This window comes from Rhinoderma darwinii, chromosome 10 (genome assembly GCF_050947455.1).
Source record: "Rhinoderma darwinii isolate aRhiDar2 chromosome 10, aRhiDar2.hap1, whole genome shotgun sequence".
Classification (NCBI taxonomy): Eukaryota; Metazoa; Chordata; class Amphibia; order Anura; family Rhinodermatidae; genus Rhinoderma; species Rhinoderma darwinii.
Window position 1 is genome coordinate 88,868,051 of NC_134696.1, and position 17,748 is coordinate 88,885,798.

The 17,748-nt window shown below is 43.7% G+C and overlaps 1 protein-coding gene across 2 annotated transcripts; it reads left to right on the forward strand.

The window, feature by feature from the left end:
* The first annotated feature begins 394 nt into the window (after positions 1–394).
* On the forward strand, positions 395–16,546 carry LOC142661547 (insulin-like growth factor 3.L). Of its 2 annotated transcripts, none has more exons than XM_075838963.1 (4): positions 395–600; positions 13,628–13,802; positions 15,320–15,448; positions 16,061–16,546. In XM_075838963.1, exons 1-4 carry the CDS (start codon positions 550–552, stop codon positions 16,072–16,074), a joined length of 369 nt encoding a protein of 122 aa, XP_075695078.1. In that variant the 5' UTR covers positions 395–549; the 3' UTR covers positions 16,075–16,546. The 2 variants fall into 2 exon arrangements, with proteins under 2 accessions (XP_075695078.1, XP_075695079.1); XM_075838964.1 differs by having other exon boundaries at positions 13,631–13,802.
* The last annotated feature ends 1,202 nt before the right edge of the window (positions 16,547–17,748 follow it).

Consider the following 17,748-nt stretch of genomic DNA (forward strand, 5'->3'; position numbering starts at 1 on the left):
ATTTCATCATTCTGGCTGGACCTATGTGTGTCGAGGTCTATACCCAGACTGGGATGGAATGTATGAAAGAGAGCAGGGTGTGATCCGCACCTGAATCAGCACCGACGAATCCGCAGCATTTTACTTAACATTTTAGCCAAATCCGCAACGGAATCTGCAACGCGGATTATGTGCGACATTGATGCGGACAGTGTCTGCAGAATTCCGCCACGTCTGAACGTGCCCTTACGAGAGAGTCACCGGGGAAGGGAGGAGAAGGCAATATTTGGGTTATACACTGAACTTTAGGTTTAGGAATACCCTCCCCCCCTCTCTCCCAGCTGGACAGCTACTAAGGAACCTCCTCCACCTTTCAAATCCATATATTGCCGAGTTCCCCTCTCTGTCTCATGGACTTGTCTCTCTCCCAGACAAACAGCTCCTGGACATCAGAACTGGCTGTTACATGGCCTGAGAGATCCCACAGTGCAAAGTCCTGTCAGCAGCCCTGGGAGCTGTTAAAACCTTTGCATGCCTACATAGGGTCGATAATACAGACCACTGACAGTCATGTATCTCCAAGACTGCAAAAAACAAAAAAAGCCACCGCTGACGAGAAAGGTAACTCCATTTTACTTCCCATTTCTTAGTCCTCCTCTTCGCTGACCTTTAACCCTGTTTGCTTGCTAAGCCATTCCGCTGATTCTGGTTGTTGCAGAGAAGACTCATGGCAGTCGCCTATTTATATAGGGTCAAAAAACGAAACGCTGAACATGTTTAACCTCTACTCTCTAAGCACTGTTGGCATTGGCAGGGTTAATTGACATGATTTGTGTCAACTACCTGCACTGCGTTGTAATCTGACGGCTTGGAAAGTTCTACCTGCTGAATGAGACGAAAAAATCAAAAATTCTGCTTACATTTTTTTTCTTTTCTTTTCGCATATTCATCAATTTGTTGTATTGCTATATGGAATTCCATTTTATATGAGATCTTATTTGAACTTTGTGTCACGGTGACCGTCCGTAAATCTAGTTGAAATTTTATTTGACTCTAGTAGAAAATGGTCTTGTTCAGAGATGGCAGAAATTTTCCGCTGCAGATTTTGCCGCAAATTCACGGCAATTACGCAACGAATCTGCCGTAAAGTTTGCATATTTGACAGTTTGGTTCAGACGTGACGCAGATTTCAGCCTTTGCATTGTTGAAAATCCGCTGCTTCTCAGCAACAGACTGTGCATGCTGCGGAATGTGAGGGTATGTACACACGGCCTATTTTCAGTCATTTTTCGGGCCGTAAACGCCCCAAAAAATGACTAAAAGTACGGAGGCTGAACGCCTCCAAACATCTGCCCATTGATTTCAATGGGAAAAACTGCATTCCGTTCCGACGGGGCGTTATTTTGGGTCAATAGAAAAACAGCTCCAAAAAACGGCCATAAAAAATGCAGCAAAAATGCCTGATGCATAAAAAATGGCTGAAAAACAGAGGCTGTCTTCCCTTGAAAACCGCTCAGTGATTTACAGCCGTTTTTTGTTAAGTGTGTGAACATAGCCTAAAGGGTATGTTCACACGCGAACTCCAAAATGTCTCCAAATTCGGAGCTGTTTTCAAGCGAAAATAGCTCCTGATTTTCAGACAGTTTTTAAGCGTTTTTCACAGGGGTTTTTACGGCCGTTTTTGGAGGTTTTTCCGATAGTCAATGAAAAACGGCTCCAAAAATGTCCCAAAAACGCTCTGTCAGTTCTGCTTCCGATTTTTTTCCGGGCGTTTACGGCCCAAAAAAACGTCCGAAAATATGCCGTGTGAACATACCCTCATTCTGCACCGCAGCCTAAATTCTGCACTGTTTTTCGCAACGTCTAAACTAACTTACCAAAGGGAAAAAAGTGTCCTGCGGAGAGGAATTCCGCAACGTCTGACCATGCCCTATCAGAAGATACAGCTCCCAGCATGCCCTGAACGGCTGCATGCTGGGAGTTGTAGTTACACAACTTGCATTTTCTTCTTTTTTCCCATTTGTTTTCGTATTATTCAATGCTTTGGAACTTTAATTGTTTTAAAATGGAAAAGAAACCTGTAGCCAAAGCAGCGGGTTTGACAGGCAGATATGTGTGCGCTTTAAATAACATTTTATTCGGAATACATTTTTTTTTTACAGTTTACATATGGAATTGATGAATGAATATAACATTTGTGTGACTGTAGATGCATTGCATTACTTATCTTGTAGTGATCCTGAGTTACTGTCTGTATTACTTTGCAGAGCTGCATTCACAATTCTGCAGGCTTCAGAGCAGAAATCTCCCAGCATTCTTTACTGATTCCATGTCTATACAGAGCTTTCTTTCATGATTTGCCTTATGGAATAGAAGTATCGTCTTATACTATCTTTATGTTGAAAAATCGAACTCTCTTGCTGCATTATAAGGCTGGGTTCCCACAGTGCAGATTTACTGCAGAGGTTTTATGTATTTTCGAAGCCAAAACCAGGAATGGAAACTAAACAGAAATCTATAAAGGAAGGTCTTATAGGTCTCCTCTCCTGGATCCAATTCTGGTTTTGACTTACAAAATTCATGCAAAATCTGCATCAAATCTGCACTGTGGGAACCCAGCCTAAAAGCTCAGCTGTTAGGAGGGTTTCTGACAACAGGCTTGCTGACTGTTTCTACAGGAAATCCAGCAGAACTTTGACTGCAGTTTTAGACCACAGTTCATACGTAACTCCTAAGATGATTTTGTGCACACTTTGCTTTACTTATCTTGTAATGTAGTTTATATTTTTATAATGCTTGAAGGTGAACGTGTATTTTAAAGAAATGGTATAAGAAATTTTCCTACAATTCTTTCTAGTCAAAAACACATCAAAATAGTTTTGTTTTTTTTGTAACATTGCAATTTTCCCAAATTGAAATTTTATTCGAAGAAAAATTGTCACAAAAACTCCAAACCTAAAAAAAAAAAGCAAATCTGAATGTGTTAAAATGGCTGCATATAAACCCTGCAGCGTCAATGAGAATTTAAAAAAAATTATAGATGATGTAGGTGGTGCTTTTTAGTTAGCGAAATCGTGTAATAAATAGGTACACACGTTCTTTACTGTTGCTCCATATATATATTTTTTTCACATTTGCTTCATAAATAAGGAGCGGAATGATTTTCTGTGCCCAATCACACTCCTGATAAAATATTTTTTATTTTTTTTTAAATAGAGCGCATAGAATGCCAAAAATGCTACATAACATAAAGACATCCGTAACCTAGCAACACTAATTTCACAGCGCCGATACCGTGATTCGTGCACGGTAGCGGGGCTTACATTTCATACATTTATTACCCACATTGAACACAAGGTTACGTTCTATAAAGCCGAGCGTTGCCACATTCGCCTGCTGTTCCCACTTTACAGAAATAAATATCATGGAATGCCAACATTCAACTATAACGTGAAGTTAATATTTACCAATTGTCTTGTATCCGTATGCAAACAGTGCAACGTGCAATTTTCTAAATTAGATCAGTTAAAGGCATCGCACTGAGAACCCCGCACTAGCTGTACAGTCAATATCGGGGGGTAGATGTGGAATAATTGTGTCCCCAATCACTGTCTGACACTAAAAGCAGTAAATCCTAAAAAAGTTGAGAAAAAAAAAAACCTGGCAAGAGACTTTTTGTAATTACTCACAATTGAATTGGTCGAATTATTTTTTATTTTTTATATTCCCCCCCCCCCCCATTATCATGCATGATAAATATATAATATGGAGCAGGGGAGATAAGCAGCTACCAGGCATCTCTGGTGACTCTCTTATCTTTAGTTCAGTAATCGTATTGGATAGGAAGGATCCAGCCTGTCCATTCCTTGCTTTCTCTAAAATCAGACCTTTGAATCCACCAGCAAAAATCTAATGTTTTAGGGGCCCCATGCACACGACCGTGGATTTCATGCGTAATTATGGACCCATTCACTTCTCTGGCTGACGGTCACCTTTGCGTATATTTACGGGAAGGTGTCCGGGCTGTAGAAAGCTTCTGTAAACAATAGGACGTGTCCCATTTTTATTTTTTTTTATTTTACGGACCGTGCTCCCATACTTTATAATGGGAGCACAGCCCGCAAATGCGGACGACAGTCCGCGGCCGGCTATAGCTGAAATCCCAGACGGGATGCAGTAGTAGTACTTGTAGTAGTAGTGGCCACAGATGTTTCAGTGGTAGTAGTGATGGTACATGGCAGTGGCAGGGTTTTTTTTCTTGACGTGGTGGCAGCAATACGGGAAGACCTAGTACTGAGGCTGTTGTAAAAAAAAAATTCTGCAACTGAAAATCCGTTCCATCTGAATGCATCTTGCAGAAATCCATCCACCTGCTGCAGAAACCACTCCATTCTGAGGAATGGAACTGATTTTTAGTCTGAGAATTTTTTTAAAAAAAATCTGCAGCACGTGACTGCACCCTAAGGCCTCGTTTACACGAGCGTGATATACGTGCGTGCGACGCGCGTGCTTTTCACGCGCGTCGCACGGACCTATGTTAGTCTATGGGGCCGTGCAGACAGTCCGTGAGTTTTGCTCAGCGTGAGTACGCTGAAAAAAACTCACGACATGTCCTATATTTCTGCGTTGTTCGCGCATCACGCACCCATTGAAGTCAATGGGTGCGTGAAAATCACGCGCACCACACGGAAGCACTTCCGTGGGACGCGCGTGATTCGCGCAACAGCAGTCAAAAGTATGTTTGCAAACAGAAAAGCACCATGTGCTTTTCTGTTGACAAACATCCAAACAGAGTGTCATCATGATGGCGGCTGCGCGCAAAGCACGCAGCCGCGCATCATACAGGGCTGACACACGGAGCTGTTAAGTGCCTTTTGCGCAGGCAAAAGCCGCGATTTTTGCGTGCGCAAAACGCACACGCTCGTGTAAATGAGGCCTTGGGGCCAGTTCACACTGAGTTTTTCTACGCGTAAACTGCATCATAATTAGCGACAAAAAAGGGGCCGAAACCACCTCCCATTGATGTCTATGCGGGGCGGAGGTGCTTTTTTTCCCCCGAGCAGCTTTCAGCTGCTAGCGGGGGGGGGGGGGGGAGCGTCATGTCCTTTCTTGCCACGATTCCGCCTCTGACCTACCTCTGAAACCAATGTGAGGCCTGATTTACACGAGCGTCTGCGTTTTTTGCGTGCGCAAAAAGCACTTAACAGCTCCGTGTGTCATCAGTGTATGATGCGCGGCTGCGTGCTTTTCGCGCAGCCGCCATCATTATGACACTCCGTTTGGATGTTTGTAAACAGCACGTGGTGCTTTTCTGTTTACATTCAGAGTTTGACAGCCGTTGCGCGAATCACGCAGTTCGCACGGAAGTGTGTCCGTGTGCCGTGTGTGGTTTTCACGCACCCATTGACTTCAATGCGTGCGTGATGCGCGAAAAACGGGGAAATATAGAACATGTCATGAGTTTTACGCAACGGACTCACGCTGCGCAAAACTCACGGACTGTCTGCACTGCCCCATAGCCTAATATAGCTGCGTACGACACGCGTGAAAAGCACGCGCATATATTACGCTCGTGTAAATGATGCCGAAGGCAGAAAATCGCTGCGAGAACACGGCAAGAAAGTTCAGGCAGGTCAAAATCAAATTTTGAGGCAGATTTTGTTCTAGGCTTGGTTCCCAACAGTGCAGATTTGCTGCAGATTTTGCATGTATTTTTTAAGCCATATCCAGGATTGGAACCTAATCAGAAGAAATATATAAAGAAAGACCTTGGGCCACGTTCAGACGTGGCGGAATTGCTGTTGAATTCCGCTGATTACAGTCCGCAGTGGAATTCTGCAGCAGCCGTTTTTATACATTTTTAGGAAACTTAGTTCAGACGTTGCGGAAAATAACTGTGCGGAAGTTAGGCTGCGGTGCAGAATTTCCCCCTCCGCAGCATGCTCATTATGTTGCGGAGAAACAGCGGAATTTCACTGCGGATTTCAGCCTTTGGAATGCAAAAAAAGAAATCTTGTAAGTCCGCTGTGATATCTGCAACGTCTGAATTGCTTGTTAAAGAGGCTCTGTCACCAGATTTTGCAACCCCTATCTGCTATTGCAGCAGATCGGCGCTGCAATGTAGATTACAAGTTATGACCATTTTTGTAATTATGCAAATGAGGCTTGCAAAAGTCCAAGTGGGCGTGTATTATGTGCGTACATCGGGGCGTTTTTAATACTTTTACTAGCTGGGCGCTCTGATGAGAAGTAACATCCTCTTCTCTTCAGAACGCCCAGCTTCTGACAGTGCAGATCTGTGACGTCACTCACAGGTCCTGCATCGTGACGGCCACATCGGCAGCAGAGGCTACAGTTGATTCTGCAGCAGCATCAGCGTTTGCAGGTAAGTCGATCTTACCTGCAAACGCTGATGCAGAATCAACTGTAGCCTCTGGTGCCGATGTGGCCGTCACGATGCAGGACCTGTGAGTGACGTCACAGATCTGCACTGTCAGAAGCTGGGCGTTCTGAAGAGAAGAGGATGTTACTTCTCATCAGAGCGCCCAGCTAGTAAAAGTATTAAAAACGCCCCGATGTACGCACATAATACACGCCCACTTGGACTTTTGCAAGCCTCATTTGCATAATTACAAAAATGGTCATAACTTGTAATCTACATTGCAGCGCCGATCTGCTGCAATAGCAGATAGGGGTTGCAAAATCTGGTGACAGAGCCTCTTTAAATATGCAAATGTTGGTGCAGATTCGTTACGTAATTGCCCTGAATCTGCACCAACATTTGCAGCGGAAAAATTCAGCCATGTGTGAACGTAGCCTTAGGCCTCATGCCCACTTCAGTTTTTTTTTCACCAGGGTGCTATCCGTTTTTTTAACGGATAGCACCCTGACACATTCATGTAAAATGGGGCCATGCACACTTCCGTTGTTTTAACGGAACCGTGCGGCCGTTCCATAAGAAGTAGTTCAGGTCCTACTCCTGCCCGTTTTTAACGGAACAGTCTCGGCCTTTGCATTGATTTGGTCCATGAAACAACGGACTGCACACGGAAGCCATCCGTGTGTGTGGTCCGTGATTCACGGAACCGTCATTAGCGGCCGTGTGCATGAGGCCTTATAGATCGGTTCTCCTGGATCCAATTCTGGCTTTAGCTTACAAAATGCAGACAAAATCTGCAGCAAATCTGCACTGTGGGAACCCAACCGGGTATGTTCACACGCTAGACTAAAAACGGCTGGAAAATACGGCGCTGTTTTCAAGGGAAAACAGCCTCTGATTTACAGCTGTTTTTTATATATCAAGCGTTTCTTGATGTCTTTTTTACGGCCGTTTTTGGATCCGTTTTTCTATTGAGACAATGAAAAACGGCTCAAAAAGTGACATGCACTTCTTTTTTACAGGGTGTTTTTCTTACGCGCCGTCTTTACAATTGGTCGTGTAAAAAAACAACCCGTGGGAACAAAACGCAGCTTTTCCCGTTGCAATCAATGGGCAGATGTTTGGAAGCGTTCAGCCCCTTTTATTTTCAGCCGTTTTTCGGGGCATTTAAGGAATTCTGTGCGGAAATTCCGCAACTTTTACAGTAGTAGCAAAGTGGATGAGATTTGAACAAACCACACGCTGCAGAAAACATTCATAAATTGACCTGCGGTTAGGAATTTAAATCCGTAGCATGTCAATTTATGCTGAGGATTCGTTTATCTTCTGTCATGAGTTATCTTCATTGAGTTCAATGGGGATGTAAAACCTGCATCAAGTAGCCAAGTGTTGCAACTTTTGCGGCTGAAACGCTGCGATTCCGCCACAAAAATCGCAAATAAGGAAAAAATATATTTTTTTGTGTAAAATAATAAAAAAAAAAAATAAAAAAAAAAAAAGCTAATTCTTCCCCCGGCCGTTGTCATACCGACTCTTTCTTTTGTTCTCTGTGCAGTCCGGCCTCCTGGGATGATGTTTCATCCCATGTGACTGCTGCAGCCAATCACAGGCTGCAGCGGTCACATGGGCTGCAGCATCATCCCAGGAGGCTGGACTGCACAGATAACAAAGGGATGAATCACCATGACAATGGCCGGGGGAAGTATAGATTTTTTTATTTTTTAAGCACTAGTTTCTGCAGTGGAGATTCCAACCGAAAAACTGCTCCACAATTTGGTGCGCTTTTTCGGGATTTGCTGCAGGTTATAGATTGGATTTGCAGCATATCCAACCCGTGGGAACCCAGCCTAACAGTTGTACAGCTGTGATGGAAGTGTGAACAGTGGTAGTAGTAGCCAGTGTCTGACTAGTTCATTAGAGAGTACTAGAGGATCCTCTGATGGACAAACATTTTTTTTTCAACAGAAATACTATATGGTTGTCACAGCCCATCCTCTGTTTCTAGCATCCCTAAATAATCATGTTCTGAGTACTTTTTGGGTGATTTCATCAGTAACCTCTACATACTTCAGAACACAACATTCCAAAGACTAAGAAAACCACATTCCATAGCATCGGAATTTCACTGCGGATTTCAGCCTTTGCAATGCAAAAACTGAAATCTGTGGTAAGTCCGCTGTGATATCCGCTACGTCTTAATTACCTGTCAAATATGCAAATATTGGTTCCAGATTCGTTGCGCAATTCCCCCGAATCTGCACCAACATTTGCAGCGGAAAAATTCTGCCACGTCTGAACATGGCCTTAAACTTCTTCCGCCTTCCACCACTGCTTAAAAATTGAATATATCCCTCCTTGTTGAGTAAAGTAAAATTTCCCATTATTATTATACTCCTATTAGTATATTCTTTATAAAAATGTCCTATTGCAATACTAATGGACAGTTGTGTTCTATGTAAAGTAGAGGGGCAGATTTCTTACTGAAATATGGCCGTAGTTATGTTCCCTTATGTGCCATTGGTATGTAGTCAGTCCAATCCTTTTCTTTTCTCCTTGAGGTGTGTCTTAGATATTCCAATATGTCATAAAATATCTGTCTGTATTACTGGGTACTTATGATAATCAGAAGCTCTTCATGTCGTTCCCCATAGAATTCTTGTCAGCAAATACATTAGGTCAAGCCTGATGAGCTTTATTTTGTAGCCCCACACACATCTACCAAAATACTGTACATACATCTCTTATGAAGACCTATATGTCTCCATGGTAACAGACTACAAACACATTCTGTGTAGTCTGATCCTGTTGACAAACTCTCGTTCATCTGTTCCTCACTTTTTGTTGCAGATATTTCTGCTACTGAAAATCGGTTCCATTCATCTAAATGGAACTTTAAGAAATACATTCACCTGCTGCAGAAACAACCCCATTCAGATGAATGAAACTGATTTTCAGTCTCAGAAGATAGCGCAACAAGATCCGCCGCATGTGCATACACCCCTAAGATTAGTGTTTTTCATGGGAGAACAGCAACTTGGAAACTACTGCTATCTGGAAGTGACCTAAATGCTTATCTCCCCAAAAAAAATTGTGGATGATCATCAAGACATCTTATATAACATTTTATTGAGTGGTAATTCAAAAGTGGACTCTTTGGACAACATGGATCTCATTATTCTTAGTGTGAAGCAAATATATAGGATTCCATAGGAAGAACATCGCACCAATAGTCATGGTAGAGGAAATGGATGTTGTGGGAAGACTTCCCTGCTTCGGGACCTTGACAACTTCCCATTATTTAGAGAACCATGAATTCTGCACCATACCAGATGGAGAATGACCAGTCATCTATGTATTAGCTAAAAGAAGACCATGATCAGGGGCGTAACTAGGAAAGACTGGACCCCATAGCAAACTTTTGACTGGGGCCCCCCTCCCCTGGGTGTCACACAACCTCCCTTGTAGATAGTGCCTTTTTTACAGCCCCCTCTGTAGAGAGCGCCATACAGCCCCCTCTGTAGAGAGCGCCATACAGCCCCCCCAAACCCCCAAAAAATGCGACCTACAGTGTGTCCTACAAAAGACATGTATCCCCTATCCACAGGATAGGGGATACATGTGTGATCGCTAGCAGCGATAGGGAGAACGTCGGACCGAAAGTCCCCCCAAGTTCTTCATGACTAACCTCTGACATCCGGCGTCTGCGCAGCTCAATAAAAATGTAAGGAGCGCTGGTCACGCATGCGCACAAGCGCGACCGGCGCTCCATTAATTTCTACGGAGCTGCCGACACAGACCCCGGAAGTCCGAGGTTTGTGATGGAGAACTTCAGGGGACTTTCAGTCCGACGTTCTCCCTATCAATTCCAGCGATCACACATGTATCCCCTGTCCTGTGGATATCCTGTGGATAGGGGATACATGTCTTTTGTTTAATGGCAGAGCGGGGAGATACCTCCCTGCTCTGCCGTAGTGTTAAGTAGCGTAAAGGTTCAGATAGCACCAGATACGTGGAAGGGTGAGGTTTTGCACGGATAGGGGCCCAACCCAAACATAAATATAAAAGAGTATCCGGCACACCAATATAGAAAAAAAGGTATTTTTTATTTTGTTTCTAATGCCAGTGGCAGAGTGCGACGTTTCGGTCTAGGTGACCTTCATCAGGCACTGAGCCGTGCTGGGCAACTGAATTGACGAGCGCTAGTGGTGCTGATAGCGGCTATCAGCACCACTAGCGCTCGTCAATTCAGTTGCCCAGCACGGCTCAGTGCCTGATGAAGGTCACCTAGACCGAAACGTCGCACTCTGCCACTGGCATTAGAAACAAAATAAAAAATACCTTTTTTTCTATATTGGTGTGCCGGATACTCTTTTATATATATATGTAGTGTTAAGTAGCGTCGCGCTGTAGCAGCTATAGTGGCAGCTAGCGGAGCCTCCGGCCATGGTGGGGGCCCATGCCGGCAGGCGACACGGGCCCCCTCATGCCGCGGGCCCTGTAGCAGCCGCTACGGCTGCTACGGCGGTAGTTACGCCACTGACCATGATCAAAAACACCACAGCATGTCTACAGCTGAAGGGTTAACAAAACATTTATTTTTTAAAGGGGTGGTCCAGTCCAAAGAAATTGATGGCCTATCCTCAGGATAGGCCATCAATATCTGTTCGGTCAGGGTCCGACTCCCGGCACCCCTGCCTATCAGCTGTTTTAAAGGGGCTGCAGCCCTTCGAGCGCTGCTTCCCCTTCATTTCCTTTGCTGCTCACGCTGTGAATCGCTGACACACTTGTAGCTACGGTTTGCAGTTTTCCAGTTTTCTCCCATTCACTTCAATGTGAGAAGCTACAAGTGCGTCTGCGATTCACAGCGTGAGCAGCAAAGGAAATGAAGGGGAAGCAGCACTCGAGCGATGCGGCCCCTTCAAAGCAGCTAATCGGTGGGCGTGTCGGGAGTCTGAGTCAGACCCCGACCGATCAGATATTGATGGCCTATCCTGAGGATAGGCCATCAATTTTTTTGGACCGGACCACCCCTTTCATAATTATTTGCATGGTCAACTAATATATCACTTGAGTTATGGTTTTCGTTTTGAACCTAAGACCCTGCTGTTCTAGGAATGCCCGGCCTCATGTTTACAACGAGTTACAGCTGCCTTGTTTTGTTCAGTAAAAAGTAATGAATACACCAATGTGTAAAGGATCTGCCAGGCACAGCTTCGGGGTTAACACCCATAGATAATCAGTCTGCACCTGCTTCTATGTCTGTGAGACTGACTCCATCTTCCACCACTCAGGGTGGCAGGCTTAGGAGTGGGGGAACCTATCACAGCCTGGCCAGACGGAGCTAGCTCCCGCACTCTGTCTATTTATACCTGCCTTTCCTGTTCCTCCTTGCTTGTGATTCTTCTCGTTTGGTTTCCTGGCCCTGCTGCAGCTTCTTGTACCATTGTCCTTGCTTCATATTGACCCCGGCTTGCTGACTACTCTCCTGCTCTGCGTTTGGCACCTCGTACTCTCCTGGTTTGACTCGGCTTGTTCACTTCTCTTGTTGCTCACGGTGTTGCTGTGGGCAACTGCCCCTTTCTCCCCCTAGCTCTGTGTACCCTTGTCTGTTTGTCTGTCGTGCACTTATTGAGCGTAGGGACCGTCGCCCAGTTGTACCCCGTCGCCTAGGGCGGGTCGTTGCAAGTAGGCAGGGACTGAGTGGCGGGTAGATTAGGGCTCACCTGTCTGTCTCCCCACCCCCGTCATTACACAATGTTTGTTTGGTCTGTCAGCCAACTTCTTCTTTTTTTTTTTTTTTCATGCTTGAGGATCCATTATCTTGTCTGCTCTACCTATGAACAGCTGTGCACCCATAACCCCCCACTCCTCACACAGCCAAACAAACATTTCAATATTTGTCTAGAGACTGAGATGCAGATTGTTGATTGGCGTTGGATATCACATGTGCATTGCGGTTGCTGGCAACAATGCCGTATTTTTCAGTACTTTTGTTTTTAGTGAGGGATTAACCAGACGGAAGACAACATGTATGCTCCATAAATACAAGAGATGTTTATATTTCTGGTATGTTTTTATTAAAGGGATAGTCCAGTCCCTAAAAATTGATGGCCTATCCTCAGGATAGGCCGTCAAAATTTGATCGGTCAGAGTCAGACTCCCGGGACCCCCGCCAATCAGCTGTTTTAATTGGGCCACAGCGCTCGTACGATCATCGCTTCCCCTTCATTTCTTCTACTGCTGGTACTGTGAATTGCCGACACGCTTGTAGTGGCGGTTCCCAGTATTACAGCCTTCTCCCCTTCACAAGTGTGTCAGCAATTCACCGTACGAGCAGATAAGGAATGAAGGTGAAGCAGCGATCCTACGAGCGCTGCGGCCCCTTTAAAACCGCTGATCAACGAGGTTCCCGGGAGTCTGACCCCCGACCGATCACATATCTTGGGGATAGGCCATCAATTTTTAGGGACTGGACAACCCCTTTAATCTGTAGGAAAATCATTATATAACACCTATAGGTGTAACAATGTCTCTGCAGAACCAGTCCTATCCATATATTACATGGAAAGCCCATTGATTTCAGTGAGAATTGTGTAATACTACATTCCCTCAGTGGTGGCGCTGCAGGAAAATTGAACACTTGCTGTCGGGTTCCCCCCAGATATTGCAGTTTATTGTTGGTAGACTCTTTTAACAAAACGATTTTTTTAGGGGCATTTTGTAAATGCTTTTCTTCTAGTGTCTTTGAAGTCCTAGAGAGAAGCCTATGGGAAAAATTACAGAAAAAAATGGCACAACCAGAGCATGCTGCATTTTTGGTAATTCCGCAGCTATGGCAGTATTGTTGGAGAAAACCTATTCATCATAAGTTTTCGGACCAAGAACTTCAAGAGACAAACCCTTTTTTTTGAGCCAGGAACGTGTCCAGAGCAGTTGTCCATTCCCTTCACTCCTTTTGGCAGGTTTAATAACGTATATTACTCAGCAGGGGGCGATATTGAGTTCAAGTGGTCCATATTGAGGCATGATGGGAGTGAGATGCAGAGAAAAAAGGTTGAGCAAACAAATTTTTTACAATTTTTGTTCATCGAAAATATTTTTTTAAACATGAGACTTTATACACAATCACCAGTAAACAATGGCAAATGGGGCGAATGTGTCGGACACGATGAAGAAAATGTGGCACTGTGTGACAATGTGAGTATTTATTGGATAACCTTTGCCTCGATATGTTTACCTATAACACTGACTTTTTTTCACCTTTCCTAGAAGGCCGCACCGCTCACTATCAGTCAGGCAATACTTTGTCTGTCCCTGGTGTTTGCTCTGTACGTGGGAGTCGCCAACGCTCGTTGCTCGAGGCTTCGCTCTAGGGAGATGCTCTGTGGCTCAGAACTGGTGGACATGCTTCAATTCATCTGTGGTACCAGAGGCTTCCACGTCAGTATGTATGGCTTTATAATGATCTACTTTGATTTGATTTTATGGAGTCTGCACCCTGATGCTTATCTATGGAAGCTAGAGAGACCATGAACTGTGGGATCTGTATATTTTCAACGTAAACTAGCATGTCCCTTCTTGAGGCGTTTTTGGAGCTGATTTTCCATTGTACACTATGAAAACGCCTCAAAAGAAGCTCCAAATTAAGGGTATGTTCACACGCAGTGTTTTCAGACGTAATTTGGGCGTTTTACGACTCGAATTACGCCTGAAAAAAATCCCCTAATACGTCTACAAACATCTGCCCATTGCTTGCAATGGGTTTTACGACGTCCTGTTCCCACGAGGTGTAATTTTACGTGTCGCTGTCAAAATACGGCGCGTAGAAAGACGCTCGCGAAAAAAGCGCATGTCACTTCTTCGTACGTTTTTTGGAGTCGTTTTTCATTGACTCCATTGAAAAAACAGCTCCGATAACGGCCATAAAATACGCCACGAAAAAACGCGAGTTGCTACAAAAACGTCTGAAAACCAGGAGCCGTGTTCGCCTGAACCTAGGGCCGGCCTTACTGAGGATCATACCCTGTGCGGTACCTCCACCTGCCCGCTGGTTTACTGTCATACAGTGAACAAATAACCATAATATACAGTGCCCCTATTACCATACACTGCAAAAACAAGATACTGTACGGTGCCACACAATGCCACCATACGGTGCTTAACCCATTGCCGCCACAGCCATTTTTTTTTTTTTTTTTTTATTGTTTTTCCTCCCCACCATCCATAACTTTTTTTTCCGATCGATGAAGCCGTATGAGGGCTTGTTTTCATGGGACAAGTTGTAGTTTTTCATGCCACTGTTTATTGTACCATATAATGTACTGGGACATTTTTTGGGAGGGATGGAATAGGAAAAAAACAGCGATTTTCTTTTTCTTCTTTTTCTTCTTTTTCTTCTTTTTCGCATAACTTTATTCTTTTATTACTTCTACAAAAAAACAAACTAATTTCCCAAAAAAAGTGTTTTGTTTTGCCATAGTCTGAGAGCCATAACTTTTTTTCTTTATTAACTTTCTTAATTACTTCTTATTCCCTTTTTTTTTTTTTTTTTTTTTTCCCAAGGTGACCAAAAAACATTGTTACATAGTAATAATTCTGTCTTTCATGGACGCGGCGATACCAATTATGTTATATTTTTACATTACTTTAGAGAAAAAATTGGAAAAGGAAGGTTTTTAGAACTTTTTAATATTTTTTTTTTTTGGACATATATCAAAATCCTTATTTAACTGTTTTCCACTTTTCTTTATATTCGTCCCACCAGGGGATCTGAACCAGTGACTGTTGGATCGCTTGCACAATATACTGCAATACTAATGTGTGTATCGTGATTTTATTATAGTCATAGATTCCAGTCTTTTTAAAGGAAGCTTTTGCCTCCGTGCTACTTAAAAACGGATGCCATGAAAAATAATTGGGGACGCACATCCATTGTTCCGTGTTATATTTTTTCTTTTTCAGGTAGACCTGGTTCGGTCCGCAGCAGATCCCGACCTGGAATAGTGGAGGAATGTTGCTTCTGTGGGTGTAATGTTGCTATACTGGAATCGTACTGTGCTGCTCCAGTTTCTAATACTACTAATAGAGAAGGTTAGTTTAAGAGTCCATGATCGGTATAATGGAGATAGGCTCACCCATAATAGATTTAAGTTCAGGGTCAGACTTGTCCACTAGAGTACCGAAGGATCCTCGAGTGGGTCGATGTTCTGACACAAGAAAGGGCCCCAAAATCCAGCAGAAAAGAACCCCACTTGGAGGTGACTTTGGAGCCACTAGGATCTACCGTATTTCTTATGAGTTAATTCGCCTATAACCTATCAGACCTTATTCACTATATGTCCTGTGTGCGCCCATTACCCAGTAGGACAGGGAACCCCCATTTTGACACTGTGAATTATATTCTTTCTCACACAGGAATTGATTGATCCTTGCTGCCACCTCCTATATCAAGGGGCTCTACTTTGGGTAAATTAGCTAGATAGGTGGCGATATTGCATATCAGCCAGACCAATATGAGTACCCAATATATATATATATATATATATATATATATATATATATAATTTATTTACAGATTGTCCCACTTGAAGATTTGAGAAAAAGTTGAAGAAAGTTTTAAGAACTCTATAGCAGACTTGAGGGGGGGGGGGGGGGGGCTTCTATTTAATCTTATTATTCTTATTTTATTTGACCTATTTCCAGAACAAAGATCTTAGAGACCAATTGGTTTTACTAGAGATTAAAGTTGATTCCAGGATGATCATGAAAATCCAGCCTAAGGGGACTTTTTACTGCCATGGATGAGTGCAATAAATGGTGAGGAACTGGAAAGAAAATCTCACAATAAAAGGAAAAAGAGAATTCTCCTGAGCCCATGTGACCCCATGTGATGAAGATGTGTTGGCCATGCTGTTGACAACGAGCAGTGAATATAATGAATGCCGGTATGGACTTGTTATGATGTAATGGCTGTATCCCAGTTATTGGGCCAGCTCATATGACATTAAGCTTCATTCCTAGTTTAATATGTGGAATGTCTATGGAATATTGTTCTCCATTCCATTGTCATGTTGGAAGGTACAACTGCCCTCCAACCACCCCTCTTTTTTTAACCTTTGCCCTTGTATCTGTTTATTCCCAAGATACTTTTAACTACTCTCATTAAATCTAGATTTCCCATCAACTAAATGTTTGCTGCTTTTTTTGCTATACTTTTTTGGAGTTGGCTCACCACACACATTGGTGACATATCCTGTTGTGACCCCCGTCCATCGTTCGACTAAATGACTGTAATGGAAGTCCATGGGGTCACCAGGATAAAGCTGTGGCACAAAGTTTTCCTTTCCTAGTGCCACTTCATTCTAGTGATCAGCCGGCGTTCTTGGGGTTGGACCCCCGCTGATCAAACATTGGTGGCATATCTTAGCAATAGGCTCCCAATGGCTGTGGGAAGCCCAAGTTTTGATGCCATTACTACTACCTAACGCGACAAACTGGCAAATTCTTTGGCTTCCTCACACGACCGTAGCCATGTTCACGGTCCGTGATTACGGTGCGGACGGCCCGAGGAGTGTCATATGCTGGCTGTCCGCAATCACGAACCGCTCACACACAAGGTGTGCATTGACTTTAAGGAGCCTGGAGCACAATTGTCCCGTAAAGAAAAATGTAAATCCATCTAGTAAATAGAAGACAGAGGGTGCAGGTGGGGGATGCAGCTGCAGCTTCTGATTCTATTGTTTAAGTGAAAGGGAGGAGCAGTAAAGTGAAGACAATCTGATTAATTTAGAGAACACAGCTCTTTTATCACACCAGGAAGAGATTTCCTACTGAAGTAGCATTTTTTACAGAGGGAAGGAAAAATATCTAAATTATGCAGACTAGGCAATACATTTCTGGCTGTTCATTTAATATCCACTTACAGCTGCCTAATGAGTAACTGGGGGGGGGGGGCAGGGGGCATGCTCTACTGGTGCCCAAGGTAAGGGGTTTCAGATTATACCCAGGTTACAGTGAGCACCGTTCTCTTGCCCATGCTTATCATACTCCTGCGCATACAGCTTTATCAGTATCTTGGACACTGTCGAATAGATTGTACAAAGAACTGGCTAAAACATGAAGTTACCTCTCTCCATAAACCACACCCTACTCTCAACAAAACGGCAATCATGTGGGACCTTGCCTTAAAAATGGGAATACACCCCCCGGTTAAATTTATATAAGTGTATGGTCAAAATAACGGCAGGGGTTGCAAGTTCACTTAGTTCTCGGGGGGTCTGGATCAGTCACAGTAGGTCACTTGCCATATTACCATCCACCTATGTCTTTCCAAAACGAAAAATGGATTAAATCAAGGGACAGTAGGAAAGCCCAAACTGAGGCCGAATTCA

Coding starts and splice junctions, on each gene's coding strand:
- LOC142661547 (XM_075838963.1), top strand. CDS start 550: ATGTATCTCCAAGACTGCAAAAAACAAAAAAAGCCACCGCTGACGAGA. Junction 601..13,627: donor AGCCACCGCTGACGAGAAAG/GTAACTCCATTT, acceptor CACCTTTCCTAG/AAGGCCGCACCGCTCACTAT. Junction 13,803..15,319: donor TACCAGAGGCTTCCACGTCA/GTATGTATGGCT, acceptor TTTCTTTTTCAG/GTAGACCTGGTTCGGTCCGC.